Below are 19,217 nucleotides of genomic sequence, written 5' to 3'. Positions count from 1 at the left end.
TAAAGGAAAGTATTGATAATATAGAATTATTAATTGCCCGTATAATTGGGGGATTGCAGGAGAAAGACAGAACGATAGAAGAAAGCGGTGGTTATTGGTGCAGCCCCCCAGCACCTGTTGTCCCGCACCGCTGGCCTGTACTGGCAATGCGGGACGTGCCCTCGGGGGGCAATGGGGACGCCACAGCCTTGAGCCGCCAGGCCAGGGTCTCTGCTCCAGGGCCACCCAGCGGGAGGGGACGTGTTCGTATGCCGGGGGTAGCTGCAGAGGGATCCCCGGGCTGCCAGCTGGATGGAGGGTGACAGCAGGACTGATCCCTTCTCCATGCTCTCTCAGTCGGGGCGGGGGAGTGTGGGAGAGCAAGGCGGGGGTGTCCTTCCCAGCCAAACCACGGAGCACTGCCCGTCTCGGTCCCAGTCGCGGCTCGGCGGGGTCCCCAGCTCCTCGCGGGCGGCGCGGGCGCCGGGAGGAGGAGAGAGGAGGAGGCAGGAGGAGGGCCCCCCCGCCGTCGTTGCCCTTTTAAGGGGTTCCTTGAAACCGCGCCCGGGATCCATGTTTGCAGCCCCAGCCCGGGCGGAGGAAACTCCATGTTGTAACAAAGTTTCCTCCGCGGCGCCGCTCCCGCGCCCGCCGCCCCGCGCCGCCGCCGGCCCCCGCCCCGCCTCCCCCCCCGGGGGCCGCGCCGGGGGGGGCCGCCCCCTCCCACCCCCCCTCCCCGGCGCCCATGGAGCACCAGTCCATCATCGCCCAGGTTAGCAGGGAGGAGGGGAGCGCCCCGCTTCAGGAGAAAGGTAACGCGGAGGGGGATATTAATCCCCCTCGCCCCCTTCCTTTGCGGGAGAGGGGAGAAGGGGAGGCTCCCGGGGGGGCCGGGGGCCTGCTCCCGGAGGGTGCGATGAGCTGCGCGCCGCCTCAGCCCGCCCCCGTGCATCCCGCTGCCCAGGGCTGGGGAGATGCGCTGGGGCTGCAGCTCAGAGCGAGCGCGGCCGTCTGCACCCTCTCCGAGCCCCTCGGAGCCCTGCAGGGCTCGGGGCGTTGCTCGGATTATCTGCGCTGTTTCCTCCGGAGCCGGACGAGGGGTGCGCGCAGCACCGGCGGGGAAACTGAGGCAGGAAGGGCTCCGGGCGCCCTGCTGCATGCCGGCGTCTCGTTCCCCGCGTCCCCTCCACGCCGCGAAGGGGGTTTGTCGGGGGCCGCTGCTCGTCCCCCTGGCCTGGGAAGCTGCCAGGACTGGGAGGAGCAAACGCGGGAACGGGCCCAGTCCCTAGCGGGGAGCTCCTGCCACACGGGCTCCGCACTACAGGGCTCGGGGCCCTGGCCTGCCTGAAGGGGCGCACGGCCAGCGCGGGTACATCCTCAGCCCGGGCTGCGGCAGGACTCGGCCCCGGGACCAGTGGGGCCGGGGCTGGAGCCGTCGTACTGCCCCTGGGGCACGGGGTGAGCAGGGGCACCCCCCTCTGCCTCAGTTTCCCTTCGCTCCGCCAATGGGGACTGCGGGAACGGCGCCCAGGGGCGGGCGCGTCGCCCTGATTGGCCTCTCGCCTCCGGTGCACTCGAGTCGGCCAATGAGACGAGGGAGTTGTCTGGAAGGTGGGAGAAAAAACGGGCGTAAGCCCCGCCTCCTCGGAGAGGCCCCGCCCCCGTGGGCACCCCCCGCCACCCCCCCTAGAGTGGGGCTGTGCCCCCCAGGGCGGGACAGCGGGGACCGGCCCCGGACCCACGGCTGCCCCTGGGCTCAGCCCCGCGCCCTTGTGTTAGGGTCTCCGGCCACGCGGGGGGCCCATGGGGGTCACTCGTGGAGTGGGATGTGCCGGGTCAGGGGCTGGGGCCGGTCACCAAGCACTCGTGTCAGCGACACTGCCTTGGCACCGTTCCTTGGCAGGGCAGGAAGGCCGACCGGATGGGTGTCGGGCTCCGATATGGGCACGGGGGCTCTGGGGCAACACCCAAACCTGGCTCACCTGGTCCCCAGTGCTGTCCTGGGAGTGCCCCCGGGGTTCCCCTCACCCCCGCTCTGCCCTCCCGCAGGTACCCAGACCCCTGCCAAGAAGCCGCGAAGCCGCAGCATTCTCCAGTCCCTCTTCTGCTGCCTGTGCCGCGATGAAGCGGAGCCCTGCACTGGCACCACTGGTGCACCGCTGCTGGTGGAGGAGAACGGGGCACTGCCCAAGGTAACCCCACACCCCCAGCCTGGCACTGGCAGGGTGGGTTACCATTCCCTGCGCCTCCCCTGTGTGGCCGGGACTGGGGGGTGAGCAGGCACTTCTCCCAGTGCCCCCCCTCTGGCACACCGTTGCTGCCCTGCTGACCCGGATCCCCCTGCTGCAGGCTGCTGTCAAGCACCTCCTGCCCGAGATCAAGCCACAGGATGCCAGCAAGCTCTGCGTGGTCATCGACCTGGATGAGACCCTGGTGCACAGCTCCTTCAAGGTGGGGGACACCCTGGCCCACCCTACAGCTCTTGCCACACGCTCCCCCACATGCTTTGCCACCCTTTTCCCACAGAGTGATGCCCAGCACCCAGCACAGCCTGGCTGGCTCAGTTGGGGTGTCCCTGTGAGGGGGCTGTGGGGCTGGCAGGGGTGCATAGTGAGCAGAGGGCAGGCAGCGTTTGGGCAGGGGGTGCCTGGTGTGCCCAGTGCTCATCCTGGTGTGCCCTTTCCCAGCCAGTGAACAACGCCGACTTCATCATTCCCGTGGAAATCGATGGCATCATGCACCAGGTAACAGGGGGGTGGGTACCTGGTGGGAGGGGGGCATCATTCCACCTGTGCTCTGCACCAAGGGGTAATGGGAGGTTTCAGGGTGCCAGCTTTGGCACATTGTGGGGCAGAGGTGGGTGCCCCTTCTTTTGCAGGGCAGGGAGGTGAGGGGCATCCTGGCACGGTGCCCTCCTGCAGTGGCCAGCCCCGGTTTCAAGTAATCCAGGATAGGCTGTGGTCTGGGCAGTCAGCCTGTTCTCGGTTACTTGGCTCTGGAGCTGGCCAGACACTTCGCCCTGGACATTCCTGTGGGGCCATGGCATCTCCCAGCCCACACAGGCAGATCCCATAAGGCGTGGCCAAGGAGCTACTCGCTGGCTGGGTGTGGGGACACAGGTGTCCCCTGGGGAGTACATGGGGGTGCTGGGTGAGCCATAGCCGGTGCCAGCAGCGCGGTGCCCTCTGTCCGTGCCCGCAGGTGTACGTGCTCAAGCGGCCGCATGTGGACGAGTTCCTACAGCGCATGGGTGAGCTCTTCGAGTGTGTGCTCTTCACTGCCAGCCTGGCCAAGGTAGGTGCCCCCGGCCTGCCCTGGCTTCGCCCACTTCCTCCCAGACCCTTGAGTGGCACAGCTCCCTTGCCTGCCTACCTGCAGGCATCGCTGGCCTCTTGTTCCCTGTGTACCCACAGGCAGCACTAGCACTGGGTGGCTTCCCTACCTGCCCCTCCAAAGCACTGGCCAGGGAAACTGAGGCACAGTGAGACCTGGCACCAGTGGGGAACTGGGTGCCCTTTTCTCTGTGGGGTGGGCAGCGTGGTGTGGTGTGTCATAATGACCGCCCCTCCTGTGCCTGTAGTATGCAGACCCTGTGGCTGACCTGCTGGATAAATGGGGGGCTTTCCGAGCACGCCTTTTTCGGGAATCCTGTGTTTTCCATCGCGGCAACTACGTGAAGGACCTGAGCCGCCTGGGGCGTGACCTGCGCCGAATCATCATCGTGGACAACTCGCCCGCATCCTACATCTTCCACCCCGATAACGCTGTATGTACCCACAGGGCAAGACTGGGCAGGGTATGGCGGTGATGTCGTGGGGGACCCTCTCTCAGCACTGTCCCCTGTGCCACACTGTCCCCTGTGCCACCTGCAGGTGCCCGTGGCCTCCTGGTTTGATAACATGGCGGACACAGAACTGCTGGACCTGCTGCCCTTCTTCGAGAGGCTCAGCAAGGTGGAGGACGTGTATGCAGTGCTCAAGAAGCAGCGGACTAACAGCTAATGGCCCCCCCACCCTCTGGGTGCTGCCAAGGGGCACTACCGGGGGAGCCAGGTGCCTTATTTTGGGGGAGGGAGGGTCCCGGTGTGCCCCGCATCATCCTCCCCAGCCCCGGTGGGCGCGGGTGCCCTCCGTGCCTGCTGGTGGTGGGAGATGTGGGTGCCCCCCTTCTCAGAGAAGGCCTGCTCTGCCATGGGGTGGGGTGACCCACTGTCTTGCTATGCTGAGGACCTATGGGGGGGGGGTCCCATCCTCCCCCACTGTCCAGCCCCTGCTCCCTTCCCCCCCCAGCCTGTGTCCCTCCCTCCACAAAACGGTTCTCAGGTCCTTTTCCCCTCTGTCCCTCGATTGGGGATGGGGGGCGGGGTCAGCAGCTGCTGCTTTCCACTGCCTTTGGGAGGACTAGATCCCTCCATCCAGACTCTGCCTGCTGGGAGGCTGGGAGCCCTTGGCCCCTGTCTGCCGAGGCTACAGGACAGGTTAACACTTGTCCCCTTCCAAAAAAGCAGGGAGTCTTACTGGCCTTGGTGCCAAGGGTTGCCACCATGCCCCTTAACTCTACCCTGGGTGCGGCTGATCACCTCGTGGGGGGCATGTCCTTGCCTCTCTTCATGCCTGCTGCCCCCACCTAGGGGTTGTGTTTTGCAGGGGCAGCCCAGCCTCAGGGCTGAGCCCCTGGGCACAAATGCCTCCCACGTGCCTTGGGACACCGTGTCTCTGTTCTCCCTGAGCCCTGCAAGGGGTGTGCCTGGGGGGGGGCTCTTTACTGGCCCCCTCCAACCTCGGTTTCTTCTAATTTTGGGGAGGGGGAGGCAGCCTCCCCCCCTCCAATTACACTGTGTCACTGGGAGCCACTATAGTCACCAACAGAAGGGTCCCCTCCCGTGTGGGGGGGGGGGGGCACCCCCCCATCCCATATCCATCTGCAGCTTCACCAAAGGCTGCCGTGCACTCCTGGGAGAGAGGGACCCCCATACCAGCATTAATGTGCCCCTCCCAGCCTTACCCCAGCCCCAGTCCCCCACCTGGGAGGGGGTGGAGGACACTGCAGCCCCCCCTGTAGCCTGGGGTTACCCTGACCCCCGTGGGGTTGGACTCGTGCCAGGGCGTCCCCCAGCTTTGAGAGTCTGGGGGCTCTCAGGGAGGGATTTTCTGGAGGGGGCTGAGCTCAGCCAGGCCTTTTTTAATGTCACAATATGGACAATGCCTCTTATCTTTTTAGAGGGAAAAGCAACGGTTTCCCAAAAAATCATGGGTGCCTTTTTACCGCTGTGCCAGCGAAGGGAGTGGGGCATTATTTGGGGGGTGGGTGTGAAGGGTTTTAGCTTTCTGGTGCTGTTCAGCCGGCTCCTGCCGGCACTGCCCTGCTCCCGATGCTGGGGGGGGTGAGCAGGGGTCCCCCCAGCCCCTTCCACACCCCTGCTTGTTGTGGGGGGTGGCATGGGGGTGGTGTAGCACAGCCCCCTGGATCCCTGCCAGCTCCAGATCTCATCCTGCCCCGCCGAGAGGGTTGAACTCAGCACTTTATATTAGACAAGTCAAAGGGCGCCAGCACAGCCGCTGCCCAGCGAGTGCCTGTGGGTGCTGCGGCACCCGAGGAGTACGGCCCCCACCCTGGGCACCCTTGGGAGGTCTGGGGCGTGCAGAGGCAGCATGGGGGGCTGGGGAGGGCTGGGGTACCAGATCCAAGTGCCTTCATGTGATTAAAGCTGTCAAACCATCTTGGAAAGAGTAGTCCTGAGTGTGTGTCACTAGTGGCCGTGCACAGTGGGGTCGACACGGAGCCCCCGGGGTCCCCTGGGAGTGGGGAATGCTGCCGGGGAAGCACCCTTGGATTGCAGGGTTGAGGTGTCACCCCTTGCCTGGTGACAAGGGGACACCGTTGCACTCGAGGGCAGCTCCCCTAGGCTGCCCTGGCACCTCCAGCTCCGAACTCCTTCCCTCTCCTCCTGGGAAAAGGTCCCTGCTGCTACCGGGATGGGTATCCTGCCGCTTGACAAGGAGGGGCTAAATTTACTGCACAGGCTGTGCCCCTCTCCCAGCTGTGAGACTTCAAATGAATTTGCTCCTAATAAGGTGTCAGGCCTTCCCCATATAGACTGGGGGACACCTGGGGCACAACCTGTGACCCGCCCTGCCATCCCGGGCAGTCTGCTGCCAACATGCAGGCACTGGGTTCCTGGAGGGAATGTCTCTAAGCTGCCCCCTCCCCCGTGCCCTCATTAGCCCTGTGCCTCCCCTCGTTAACGAAGTCTCTGTCCTCTCTGGTGGCTGCACTAATTACTGAGTTCATTAGTGGCCCGGCTGGGGGGCCCGGGGAGGGGGTGAGCCCACTGGGGCCGGCGTGGGGTCCCCTGCCCCTGTGCCACACTGACAGACTCAGCCCGGGGACGTGGCCGCTGAGCAGAGGGCGACAGCGGCCGCCCGGGTGTTCACCCCACCCAAACTCAGCCCCACGGGGGGTTCTGCACCCAGGTAAGGCTTCCACGGGGACACTCGTGTGGGAGGAGCCGGGTGGCAGGGTTAGGAGGGTTTGGGGGCCAAGGGAGTGGAGGGCAGAGCAGAGCCCCCCCTGTGGCGTCAGGACACCCCCTTTGTTATGGCTGACAGCCCTCCTGTTCTGGTTCTGCCCGTCGTCATCATTTCGGGGATCCTTGCGGGGGGAAGGACCGTCAGGCAGGATTTGGGGCTCACTGCAGCCCAGGCCAGGGCTGCGGGATGCCCGCAGTGCTTGTGGCCAGGACTGCCGGCTGGCTCAGCAGGGCAGCCGAGATAAAGCTGCAGCAATCCCGCGGGGCTGGGGAAGATACAAGAGCGGGACAGGAAGGCCGGGGACCTCCCTGCTGCTGGCACCTGCCCCTCCCACTTTTATGGCCTGCATTGTCATTCCCCAAAACCACCTTCGCGCCTGCGACCGCTTCAGTCCCTTCTGCTCTCTGCCAACATCAAGGGCATTATCAGATACCAACCCTTGGGACTTGGGGGCATAGGACAGGGCATAGGGCTTAGCCGTGCCACCACTTTATGTCCTGCCCTGTTCCCCCAAGCCCCAGCCCCATGTCCCATCTCTGTACTCCCCCTTCCCATCCCGAAAAGGACCTTGGGGCTGTGGAGAACCCCAAGGCAGGGAGACAAAGCCAGGAGTGACCAGAGATCTGGCTTCCAGCTGGAGTGTGAAACAGCCTGGGGACAGTGCCATGGTCAGGGTGATGATACGCCAGTAAGGGGATGCCCCAGGAAGCTGGTGCTGCATTCCTGTCACTTTATGGAACCTTTCTGGGACAAGGAGGCACTGAAAAAAACCCCATTTCCATGGTCTTAGTGCTCCGTGTCTGGGAGGGTTTGGGGATTTTAGGGTCTGGGGAGTGAAGAACAGTAGCAAAGCACATCACCATGGTATCAAGGCACCTCTGTGGAGATGCCCACGTGTCATGGTCTAGCCCATTGCTATCACTTTATGGAACTTTTTGGCCGAGTGCAAAAGAAAAAAAAAAAAAAATCAGCAAGGACTCAATACCAAAGGCCTGGAGGGGAAGAGGCCTGGGGAGGGCAGAGGAACCACCCTGGGAGCATCCAGCCTGTGGGATGGGTGTAACAGCACCCAGGGGGGAAACACCCCATGAGTAACGGGGCTCTTAGGTGCCACAAAGTCTTGGAGGGCTGTGGGGACCTTGACTCTGGGCTGTCCCTGCCCTTATATGGTGAGCGAAGGCTGGGACATGAGGGAACAAAGGTCTCCTGGGTGCTGGCACCTGAGCACTCCACCTTGGTACGCTCACCTGTGCACACAGCTCTGCAGGGAAGGTAAGGGGCTGGGGTATGGTGAGGGGACAGAGGGTGGGCATGGAGTGGACAGCACCGTGGCCACATCACTCCTGGCATCAGGATAGCACGGGGATGGGCTTGGGCACCCGCCTGAGCCCCACCTTGGGGCTGTGCTGGGGATGCTATCCCCTGGGTCTGAGGGATGGGATATGTGTGCTTGTGGGGCAGCACAGAGAGACCAGGTGGGGTTTCACAGGACAGGGAAGCTGAAACCTCCCATCTGGGCAATGCCAGCACTCCCTGCCAGCCTCCAGCTGGGGCACACAGGGTGGCATTTCCTGACACTGGCTGCTCGGCCCCTCTGTCTGCTTGGGGGGGCACCATCAGCCTGGAAGAGATGGCTGTGGACAACCTCAGCAGCACTGGCACTCAGCCCCCCTGTGGAGCCAGGAGGTGCCCGCCCTGGGGGGGCATGGGTCTGCTGGGGGGGTCTGAAGCAGGCGGTGTGTGTGTATCTGTGTGTGTGTGTGTAAGCAGTGGCCATGTCATGCTGTTCCACTTCATGCCAAGCTGTGCCAGGACAAGGCTGAGCAGGGCCGGTTCCTGCTGGTCCTCAGGAGGAACAGGCCACCATGCAGCAGTGTCACCCAGCTGCAGCTGCTGTGCTGTAGGTGCCCTGCACAGCCCTGTCCTGTACTTGAATACAGGGCAGGGCACCGGGGCACTTACAGGACTCTGAGCCTTTCCAACCTGGACTCTGGTACGGGCCCATTAGCTGCAGTGCCAGCAAGGCTGAGGAGATGGCAGTGCCACCTGTGTGCCCACAGACCTGATACCACGGTGCTGGGGGTCCCCTCACCCCTTGCAGCTCTTTACAGGGGGCGTTTACAGCTGGGCTTTCTGCAGAGCAAGCAGGGAAGCAGATGGCACAGCAGGTTGGCTGTGTCCCAGCTCTTAATGACATTGCCTGCCATTAACGAGGGTGTTGCTGATGATGGCAGGTCTCCTTGCCTGTGGTACCTGTCACCATGGTGGAGCTGAGCGGCAAAGTCTCCAGGACACTGAACAAGACCACACCAGGCATCCAGATATGGCGAATCGAGGTGGGGATGGGGACACATCATTGGGCTGCTTGGGGGTGGGGGTCTCTGTGGGGGAGGATCCTCCCTTTGTGTCCTCAGTACCTGGGTTTGGGGGTCTCAGTGCAGCATCCAGGGTTAAACCCATCAGGTGCTGGTGCTGGGGGCGGTGGAGTGCATGGGGTTGGGGTGGGGCTTTCCTCAGTAGGGCTGATGTCTCCTCTTCTTCTGCAGAACATGGAGATGGTGCCGGTGCCCACCAAAAGCTATGGCAACTTCTATGAAGGGGATTGCTACGTGCTGCTGTCGGTAGGGCAGTCAGGGGTCACATGGGGAACTGGGAATGGGCTCTGCCCTGAGGGGGCTGGTTGCAGGGTGGGGTGTCTGTGGCCAGAGTGGCCTGGGAACAGAGGGGGGCTCTTCTAGCGGGAAATGGTGTCCTGCAGACACGCAAATCTGGGAGCAACTTCAGCTACGACATCCACTACTGGCTGGGCAAGGAGTCAAGCCAGGATGAGCAGGGGGCAGCTGCAATCTACACCACCCAGATGGACGATCACCTGGGCTCAGTGGCCGTGCAGCACCGTGAGGTCCAGGGACACGAGAGCGAGACCTTCCGCGCCTACTTCAAGCAGGGACTCATGTATGTCGGTCACCCCTGGGGAATTGCTCCCATGGTGGGTGACAGTGTGGAGGGGTCCTGTGGAGACATCCCCAGTGGAGATGGGGACAGCTCTGTCTCAGTGAGATGGAGGAGGAAGAAGAAAGATCTCTAGCTGGGCTCCATCTATCCATTACTGTGCGTGTGGATGGGGTCCCCAAACACCTCCCTGTGCATGGAGGTGGGAGGGAGACCCCAGTGGTGTGCGGAGGGGGACCCAGGGCTGACACTGTGTCTGTCCCCTCTCAGCTATAAGAAGGGTGGGGTGGCCTCAGGCATGAAGCATGTGGAGACAAACACCTACAACATCCAGCGACTTCTGCATGTGAAGGGCAAGAAGAACGTGGTAGCAGGAGAGGTGAGTCCTGGGATGTGTGGAGTCTGGATCAGGATCAGGCCAGAGCTCCCCCCAGACACAGCTGCCTTCAAGCAGGGCACACAAGTGGGTGTGGGATGATGCTGCCTTGCCTTAGGAATATAGGCTGGAGGCCTATGTTCCTGAAGTGAGAGGGGCTGCAGAGCTGTGGGGATCTAGGCATTCTGCTGCTTGACACCCACTCTTCCCAATCCTATCCTGTTGCAGGTGGAGATGAGCTGGAAAAGCTTCAACAGAGGAGACGTATTCCTGCTGGATCTGGGCCAGCTCATCATCCAGTGGAATGGCCCTGACAGTAACAGACAAGAGAGGCTGGGGGTACGGCCAGGGGGTCCCAAGGTCCCCTCCTGGAGGAAGGGGGGGTCACCAGCCACTCTCTCCCTCATCTGGGCTTATCCCATCTCCCCTGGCTGCAGGCAATGAACTTGGCCAAGGATATCCGGGACCGGGAACGTGGGGGCCGTGCCAAGGTGGGCGTAGTGGACGGTGAGGATGAGGATGCCTCACCAGGACTCATGAAGGTCCTTAAGCATGTGCTGGGTGAGAAGAGGGACATCCAGCCAGCCATCCCTGATGAAAAAGTGGACCAGATACTTAAGTCCTCCCTCAAGCTCTACCAGTGAGTTGTTGGGGATGGGTTACACATAGGGGCATTTTCCATGGTGCCAGAGGGAGCCAGCAGCCACCTCTGCTATGTCCCACAATTCCTGGCCCCATGGACAGACACCAAGAAGGGTCAAAGCCACAGCAGGGGTGGGGATAAGTCCTTTGGGTGCCATTGGAGCAAGAGGAATCTCAGTTGCCAAGAGGATTGGTACCCAGTAGAGATGCTTATGCAAAGCATCACCTTTGGATGCTGTGGCAATACCCCTCAGTGGCCCCATAAAATCTGACCCCCCTCTGTCCCTCCTTGTGGCCATGAGTGAGCTGCCTGGCAAGGCAAGCTAGAAACCAGGTTGCCACCATGGCACAGCAGGAGAGACCCTGGGCAGCACCTGTGTCATGATCTGGCTGGGGAAGGGGATGGGGAGAGGACATCCCCACTAAACCCTACAACCCTGTAATGGGAATGGGATTTTCCAACCCAGTTTCTAAGTCTTTTTTCCTCTCTTTTTCTTTTGTCAGTGTCTCCGATGCCAGTGGGAACCTGATCATACAGGAGGTGGCAATTCGACCCCTAACTCAAGACATGCTCCTGCACGAGGTCTGTCACCCATGGGATGCTTGGGGGTGCCCAATTTCCTTGGCAGCTTTAATTCTTCAAAAGCTGAATTCAGTGGACTTGCCTTAAGTCTTGATTTCTATTGTTGCCCCTTCTTCAAGGACTGCTACATCCTTGACCAAGGAGGTATCAGGATCTTCGTCTGGAAGGGCAAGAATGCCAGCAAGGAGGAGAAGCAGCAGGCGATGAGCAGGGCACTGGTGGGTGCTGGGTTAGGGGCTTGTTATGAGATAGCCTGACTGCTCCCTGGGGTGCCAGGCACTCCATGCCCATGCTCTGTGTTTGGATCCCACCAGGGCTTCATCAAAGCTAAGAACTATCCAGACAGCACCAGTGTGGAAACAGAGAATGATGGGTCCGAGTCGGCCATCTTCAGGCAGCTCTTCCAGAAATGGACTGTCCCCAACCAGACCAGTGGGTTGGGCAAGACCCACACTGTGGGCAAAGTGGGTAAGTGTGTCCTTCCAACGTGGAAGGACTTCTTGGATTGGGATGGACAGGCTGTGGGGAGCCCCTGTGGCGTGAACGATTTAGCTCAACCTTCTGCCTTTCCCCACAGCCAAGGTGGAGCAAGTGAAATTTGACGTTACCACGCTGCATGCCAAGCCAGAGATGGCTGCCCAGCAGAAGATGGTGGATGATGGATCTGGAGAAGTAGAGGTAAGGTGGCCGTGGAAGAAGTGGTCTCTCTCAGGCATCCCCTTTGTTTTACCTGGGGATGCTCTGGGGTCCAGGGTCTGCAGGGCAGGAGGATGCACCAGCTCTGTCAGCAGTATATCCCTGTTGTACCAGGTCTGGCGTGTGGAGAACAATGAGCTGGTGCCTGTAGAGAAGAAGTGGCTGGGCCATTTCTATGGTGGGGATTGCTACTTGGTGCTCTACACCTATTATGTGGGGCCCAAGGTGAACCGCATCATCTACATGTGGCAGGTGAGACCCCCAGGCCACTGCCCCATGGGTGGGGACAGGGGTGTGCCTCCCTGGACTGGGGGTGCTCTACCCCTTGGGAACAGCATGAGAGTTGCCTCTTCCCAAGAGGGCAAGGGGGGCTGTGATGGGTACTGAGCCCCCTCTGCCCTGCCCAGGGCCGCCAAGCCAGCACAGATGAGCTGGCCGCCTCTGCCTACCAAGCTGTTGCCCTGGACCAGAAGTACAACAACGAGCCGGTGCAGATCCGTGTCACCATGGGCAAGGAGCCAGCCCATCTGATGGCCATCTTCAAGGGCAGGATGGTGGTGTATGCGGTGAGCACAGGGACGGTGGGGCATGGGCAGGTGAGTGAGCTTGTGGCACTGGTGGTGACCTCCTGTCCCTGTCCCCCAGGGTGGCACCTCCCGGGCAGGCAACACAGAGCCCACACCCTCCACCCGCCTCTTCCAAGTGCACGGCACCAACGAGTACAACACCAAGGCCTTCGAGGTGCCTGTCCGTGCCTCCTCCCTCAACTCCAATGATGTCTTTGTGCTCAAAACCCCCAGCTGCTGTTACCTCTGGTATGGCAAGGTGGGTACTGCTGGGCACTGGCATGGGTGCTTCCTCCTCCAAGACAACTGTCCCCACCTCCTCTAACTCCTCTTTGGCCTGGGCTAGTGATGGAGTAGCTGTGCTTGCTTGCCAGGGCTGCAGTGGGGATGAACGTGAGATGGCCAAGACTGTGGCCGATATAATCTCCAAGATGGAGAAGCCAGTGATTGCAGAAGGACAGGAGCCACCTGAGTTCTGGCTGGCCCTGGGAGGCAAGTCTCAATATGCCAGCAGCAAAAGGTACCAGTCCTATCCCTACCCATGCCCACAGGTAAGATGTGCCACCAATCCCCAAGCAGGGTAAGCCTCATTCCCATCATGTTGACCCCTCTCAGGCTGCAAGAGGAGAACACCTCTGTGTCCCCCCGACTCTTTGAGTGCTCCAACAAGACAGGCACCTTCTTGGCCACAGAGATCATAGACTTCACCCAGGATGACCTGGAAGAGAGTGAAGTTTACCTACTAGACACCTGGGACCAGGTGAGCTGGGGGAGCATGGAGTGGAGGACAGACTTTGATCCCAGAAGTTAATGTTCCTGGGGTTGGAGGACGTGCATCAACCACAGTTCGTGGGATGGGAGGCTGAAAACCTGCCTACATGTGGCCCCATGATGCTTTTTTTCAGCCTTCTTGCTCCAGGGAATTCTGAGGATGGACTCCCGTGGACAGAGCCTATGTGCCTCCAACCACGGCCCCAGAGGGCTCCATCTCACTCCAGTGATGGACACAGTAACTTTATTGCAGGTTTTCTTCTGGATTGGGAAAGGCGCCAATGAGTCAGAGAAGGAGGCAGCAGCAGTGATGGCACAGGAGTACCTGCGGAGCCACCCCAGTGGGCGTGACCTTGACACCCCCATCATTGTGGTGAAGCAGGGTTATGAACCCCCCACCTTCACCGGCTGGTTCCTGGCCTGGGACCCTCTGAACTGGGATGTAAGTCATGGAAGGGGTTTGAAAGACCAGGAAGTCCCTTTGCAGAAGGGGCCAGACATCTGGCCCCAGGAGCATCTCCAGGGTGTGGGCAGTGGCTTGCCTGACCCCTGCATGTGCTGAGGGGCTGAGCACTTTTGTCTCCTTCCCAGGACAAGAAATCCTACGAGACACTGAGATCTGAACTGGGCGAAGAGAGCAGCCTTGAGCAGCTCACCTCAGTAAGTGGCACAAGAAGGGCAGCTGGGCTGGGTGGGGGTACAGAAAGCCGTCCCAGCCCCTTGGCAGGTGACAGGAGCTGCAAGGACAGATTCTCCAGTGAGCAGACACCTGGAGCCATTTCTGGGCCGCACCCTGATGTGACTCTGTCCCTCCCCCCCCCCCCCCATTCAGGTGCTCACATCCAAGCAAGAGGTGGTCTTCACTGCCTCCACCACCCTTGTCCCCTCCAAACTGGAGACCTTCCCCTTGGATGTACTGGTGAACACCGCAGCCGAGGACCTGCCCCGAGGTGTGGATCCCAGCAGGAAGGAGGTAAGATGAGGCCAGGGGGCTGCTGCATGGGGAGACAGGGAAAGCTCCTCCCCCCCAAGTTCTTCAGCTCAGCCTCCTTTCTCTGGCCCAAGGACCACCTCTCTGACGAGGACTTCCAGGCTGCTTTTGGCATGAGCCGCTCTGCCTTCAGCAGCCTGCCCCTGTGGAAACAACAGAAGCTCAAGAAGGACAAAGGACTCTTCTAGGGCAGGAGCCTGGGCACAGGGAAAATCCCAGCTCTTTAGTAAATAAAATGAGTCTGGAAAATAGGGCTGTGGTCTCTCTCCTCCAACCCCAAGGCCCAGCCCCAGATGTTGGTGTTATTTAAGAGCTGGCACACAGGGAGACATGGGTCTTGACTGGGCACCGGCAGCACAGGGGAGTGTGCCTCATCTCCTTTTCCCTGAGGCCTTCCTTTGTCCTCGCTGTGCTCGGAGGTGATGCACAGGCTGGGCACACTCGGGGAGCCAGGACTCTCCCAGCCCGGCACCTGCAGCTCCAGGCTAAAGGTCCAGTATACAGCTGGAGCCACTCCTTCCCTTATCACTTGAACTGCAGTAAATACATATGGTACCAAAGGTAAAGAAGGGGACACTGTGACTGTAGGAACAGACACCAAGGATCACTTGTCCTTGGATCCAGGAGGGGAGGAGGGCACCTCCCTTCTACTTGGGCTCTACAGGGATGCTGAGAGACACTGAGGTGTCCACTCAGGGGGGCCAGGATAGACATGTGCTGAGGGGCACTGAACACACACAGGATGTTCCCAAACAAAGTCCCAATGCAAAAGGGGAGGCGGAGGTGCAGTGCCCATCAAGAGCCAGCAGAAATAAGATTCCAAATCAATAGAGGGTTAATAAAGAGCTTTTAATTTCACAAAAATCTATCTACACATCATTTAAAAACGGGCAGGGGAACCCAAGAGCAAAAACTGTAAAGAGTAAAGAGGAACAGGTCTGCTAAAACACAGAGAAAAACACTGCTCCATATCAACAGTGTAAAGAACCAGTAAGTTAGGGTGCAGGCTGAAGCCAGTGGCAGGCAAGGCTGGAGTCTGGCAGCAAACCCCATGGACAGCAGCTGCCAGGGGTCCTGCACCCGTTTTTCTCTCTTTGGTGGGCAATTACAGGGATAATTAGCTCCATTAAAAACAAAGCAGATGAGTTATTCCCAGCCCCCCTCCCCGGAGCACGAGTTCCCCACGTGCCTCCTGCCAGGGTGAACCACAGCAGGAAGTGCTGAGCTGGCAGTCAGTCCTTCCTCGGATGCAGGACGGGAAGGAAGATGCACGGGGCGATCTTATCTGTGCGGCACTGAGCAGGGGGAAGGCGGGGCCGAGGCCACAGGTGTTGCAGAGCTCCGCTCTCTCCTCCCATCAGTCCCACTCTGCAGCTCTGGTTGGGAAAAAAGTCCTTGCTTTGCTCTTGGTGCAGCCCTGCTGGTCAGGGCTTCCCAGGGACCCGCACACGAGTGCCAGTTCATTGACATGAAAGCTCTGCCCCTCTCAGATTAGGGGTGTAAATGAAGAGCAAATTATCGCAGTCAGACATAAAGGAACAGAGGGATGGGAGTTCCTTGAGTTTCTGCGCTGAATCACACCTGTACGCTAGGTTGATTCGAAGTGGGTAAATGTTTAACTGAGGAAGAGCTAGTAAATGTTCAGGGCCCACAACTAAGATTCACCTACCTTCAAGGACATCCCACACGGAAGGGCCAACCTTACTGAACTTGCTGCTGCAACAGCGTGAGCAGTGGGAACAACACAAGTGGTGGGCAGCACATCTCTTGAGGATTACACACCTGTCAACCTCCCCCCTGCTCCTGGACAGGGAAAAAGCTGGCTTCTGCAAGGAAGGGGCTCTGTGGACACTCCTGCCCGGGTGAAGGTGCAACTGAATTGCTGTATGCCAAACAAAAAAGCTTAAATTATAGTATATGTCTGCAAATTCTTAATGACTAGAATAACAAGCAAGAACTTTCCATAAAACAAGGAACACTGGTTTCAAGCATCAGCTTTTGCACCTTGATCCAAACAAAACTGGTTTTAAACAAAAGTTACTGCACTGAAAAATCAGGCAATGTTTGCTTTTATTATAAATTAATTGGAGTGCAGCACTTTGTAAAAACAACCTTGCCACCCAAAAAAGCAGAGCTGACTTCTGATACTACAGGAATACCAGTTATTTACAGCACAAGCACAGGATGTGCTTGGGGAAAACAGGTTTGCCCTCTGGACGGAGCAGTCCATCACATTCGCAGGGCGATCAGTTCAAAGGACAACTCCCACCCACATCACCATCTCTTCCCATCGCCCAGAATTCAACCAAAATTAGTATTGACAATAAAAAAGTATAATGCTTTGTAATAAATTAACACACACACCCCTTGGGCTGCATCTCACCAGATAAACACTCTGGCATATCTACAACCAAGCCTTTGTTCCTGGCTCAGAGACCAGGAAGGCTCCACCGTGACCAGGGCCCCTGTGCTCGTCCCACCTGGGGACTGGGAGAGAGGTCAGTCTTCAGTATACCAGGGTCCCTCAAGTGCTCAGGGTGGGGAGGACACCAACGCTGCCACTTGCTGCAAGTGGGAAGAGGCCCCTGAGGGCAGCAACACGCCCTGCCAGAATAAACTCCGTGGAAGTGCCCATGAAAGGTGCCTGCTGTCTCCGAAATCGATGGTTTTGTCTGCTTTGCTGCAGCCGATTTATTCCTGAGAAACTCCTAATGATAGTTGAAAAAACTCAGAAACTATCTCAACAGCAAAAAAGGTGATTTTCTTTTTTTTTCCTTAAAGTATTTTACCTCTAAAACTCAGGCTGCAAAAATCAGAACTAGAGGCCAAAACAAGAGCAACTACTCTGCTTACAGCAACAACTCCTGTGAAATGAGTAAATGTCAGTGAAAGGAAACATCTGTCCCTGCTTAAATAGTGCAAAGGTGAAAAAAAAATGAACTTAATAGGCTTCTCTCCGCACTGCTGAAACAAGCTATAAAAGGAGCATCATGCTTCTAAACCCGGCAGACAGTATCACTTCTTCCTGACCGTGTTTTGTTAATGCTGAAAAAGGCCTTCAGAAAGCTTTCCACCTGGTTTAGTTTCACAGTTTGAGCACTTCTGCACTCCTCAAGGAGGAGAACGGAGACATGGCTGCAGTACAAAGCCTCTTACCCTGGGGTAACAGAAGACCATGGCAAGACCACGGTTCAATCACAGAGCAGTTCAAGTGCCAGGTGCTGCATAGGAAGGGTAAAGCCAGAACGTTCTTTCCCTTCCAGAACATGCATAGAGGCTGTTGCTCACCTCCTGCCACTGCTCCGTTTGCTCCAGGTACTCAGCTATCCCAGAGTCACATCAGAGCAGCCCTAAGCAACACAACTCCAGTGTGAAACACAGCACATCCAACGAGAGACCTCGCCTCTCCAAACAGCACTGATGCAACAACCTCATGGAGAAAATGCAATCAAATAATAGAACTTGTAAAACAAAAGAAATCACATATATAATCTCACATCTAAATGAGGATGACAGTGAATGGTGTAAAAAAACAAAACAAAACAGAGCTGCCACCAGGTATCAATACATTCCACAGCACCGACAGTTTGTTTCCTGGAACCCCACGTAAATAGCAGAGCGCTTACAAGCCCATGAATGTCACAACGCATCAGCTTGAGTGATTCCAAAACGCCTGTTAGCCAGAGGACTGGCAAGACCCTGCTCAGTGATCTGGCTTTCCAGTGAATATTACTAACACAACACACACCAGGTTACAGTCTATTGCTTAAATTGCTCTTGGAGAAAAGAAAAAAAAAGCGCCAAGTGATATGTAAATCTTCGCCACTCACATCTCACAGGTGAATGGGCTTTTAAAGTCGAGTCTCTTTTTGCACTATTTTTTAAACCAGTTTATGAGCAGCTGTAGTCTTGTGGCTTGTTACAACTCTTTAAGGCTCCATGCTGACAAAATCATTTGAGAAACATTAAAAATTTCATCACAGGAGGGTCGCTCTGGATGTCAAGGTTTAACCATGAAGTTCAGGCCCAGGACTTGCACAGATGGTTCAACAAATTGAGCGTCCCATATTTCTACCTTTTGTCTCATGTTTTGGCCCTGAGCTGTTTGTTACTCCTGTGTGTCTGGCATAAGTTCAGAATCATCCTTGCTCCTCAGGAGGAACAAGGTGCTTTACTCTTCACAGAGGCTGACGAACCGACCTTCCTACTTCCATGCTAAGTGGCTGTGCATTTTTTTCTGTTTCTAGTAACTCATCGAAGATATCTCTAGAACAGAAAGACAGACCAGCAGTGAAACTTCTGTACAACAACAAACCACTACATAAGATATAGCCCTGAGGGAATCAGCAACTGGATTTACTCCACAAACTCAAGCATTACAAATCTTGGCGAAGAGCGATGTCTTATCTGACATCTCCACACACCAGCAAAGACAGATTAGGGGGACAAAAACCTTCTTCAGTTCTGTGTGCCTGAAAACATATAATTTCTACCTACAAACCTCATTTTGGCTGTGTCCTGAGATGACCATGGCTGCAACAACACAACTGTTAGGAGCAGGGGTAAGAGCATCTACAAATATCACAGCACTTAAGGAAAAAACCCAAGCTCCATTATGATTCTTGGTGTAACACATGCACTGACACACTGAACTCTACTATTAAAATACAATTTAATGCATTTGGTAAATTTGGTACATGCACTATGTATTATTGACATGCAATCCCACACCTCTGAACTTAGAGCACTTACATTTTGTCATTCTGGAGACACTTTTTGTCCCAGCAGAGGACCAGAGGAAGAAGAGAAGCCCACTTCCCCACAAACAGCAGGTAATTTCTAGGACCAAAATTCCCCAAGACACCTACTTGTGCATATAGAAGAAGATGTAACCACTTCGGTCTCTGTCACACTGAACGGTGGTCTCCAGAGTTCTAGAGACTTCCAGGTCATTGTAGGTGAACCAGGACTGCTTCTTGATATCATAGACATCACTGATATAATGACCTTAACAACAGAACCACAGAATGGTTTGGGTTGGAAGGAACCTCAAAGGAACCTCAAACCTCAACTGCCTGCTATGGGCAGGGACACTTTCCACTACACCAGGCTGCCCAGAGCTTTATCCAAC

At 57.6% G+C, this 19,217-nt stretch overlaps 3 protein-coding genes across 3 annotated transcripts in view; 2 read left to right on the top strand and 1 right to left on the bottom strand.

Moving 5' to 3' along the window:
• The first annotated feature begins 548 nt into the window (after window positions 1-548).
• CTDSP1 (CTD small phosphatase 1) lies at window positions 549-5,706 on the top strand. The gene is made up of 7 exons (XM_066322973.1): window positions 549-791; window positions 2,029-2,171; window positions 2,329-2,430; window positions 2,667-2,723; window positions 3,181-3,273; window positions 3,560-3,745; window positions 3,852-5,706. Exons 1-7 carry the CDS (start codon window positions 725-727, stop codon window positions 3,978-3,980), a joined length of 777 nt encoding a protein of 258 aa, XP_066179070.1. The 5' UTR covers window positions 549-724; the 3' UTR covers window positions 3,981-5,706.
• Window positions 5,707-8,306: 2,600 nt separating this feature from the next.
• On the top strand, window positions 8,307-14,337 carry VIL1 (villin 1). Its single transcript, XM_066322972.1, has 19 exons — window positions 8,307-8,845; window positions 9,056-9,130; window positions 9,268-9,464; window positions 9,732-9,840; window positions 10,066-10,176; window positions 10,275-10,477; window positions 10,984-11,062; window positions 11,182-11,280; window positions 11,377-11,530; window positions 11,640-11,740; window positions 11,873-12,010; window positions 12,166-12,324; window positions 12,404-12,583; window positions 12,699-12,844; window positions 12,940-13,084; window positions 13,349-13,537; window positions 13,687-13,755; window positions 13,928-14,068; window positions 14,161-14,337. Exons 1-19 carry the CDS (start codon window positions 8,771-8,773, stop codon window positions 14,272-14,274), a joined length of 2,484 nt encoding a protein of 827 aa, XP_066179069.1. The 5' UTR covers window positions 8,307-8,770; the 3' UTR covers window positions 14,275-14,337.
• Window positions 14,338-14,916: 579 nt separating this feature from the next.
• The window catches only part of USP37 (ubiquitin specific peptidase 37), a 34,593-nt gene continuing 30,292 nt past the window's right edge, over window positions 14,917-19,217 (bottom strand). Inside the window, exons 23-24 of the mRNA XM_066322971.1 lie at window positions 18,955-19,093; window positions 14,917-18,352 (exon numbers count right to left, since the gene is read on the bottom strand). Of these exons, the coding sequence (XP_066179068.1) occupies window positions 18,265-18,352; window positions 18,955-19,093 (227 nt within the window). The 3' untranslated portion in view covers window positions 14,917-18,264. The remainder of the gene's footprint in view (window positions 18,353-18,954; window positions 19,094-19,217) is intronic.

Source organism: Sylvia atricapilla, chromosome 7 (assembly GCF_009819655.1).
Source record: "Sylvia atricapilla isolate bSylAtr1 chromosome 7, bSylAtr1.pri, whole genome shotgun sequence".
Taxonomy (NCBI): domain Eukaryota; kingdom Metazoa; phylum Chordata; class Aves; order Passeriformes; family Sylviidae; genus Sylvia; species Sylvia atricapilla.
This window is presented reverse-complemented; position numbering and strand designations above follow the sequence as displayed.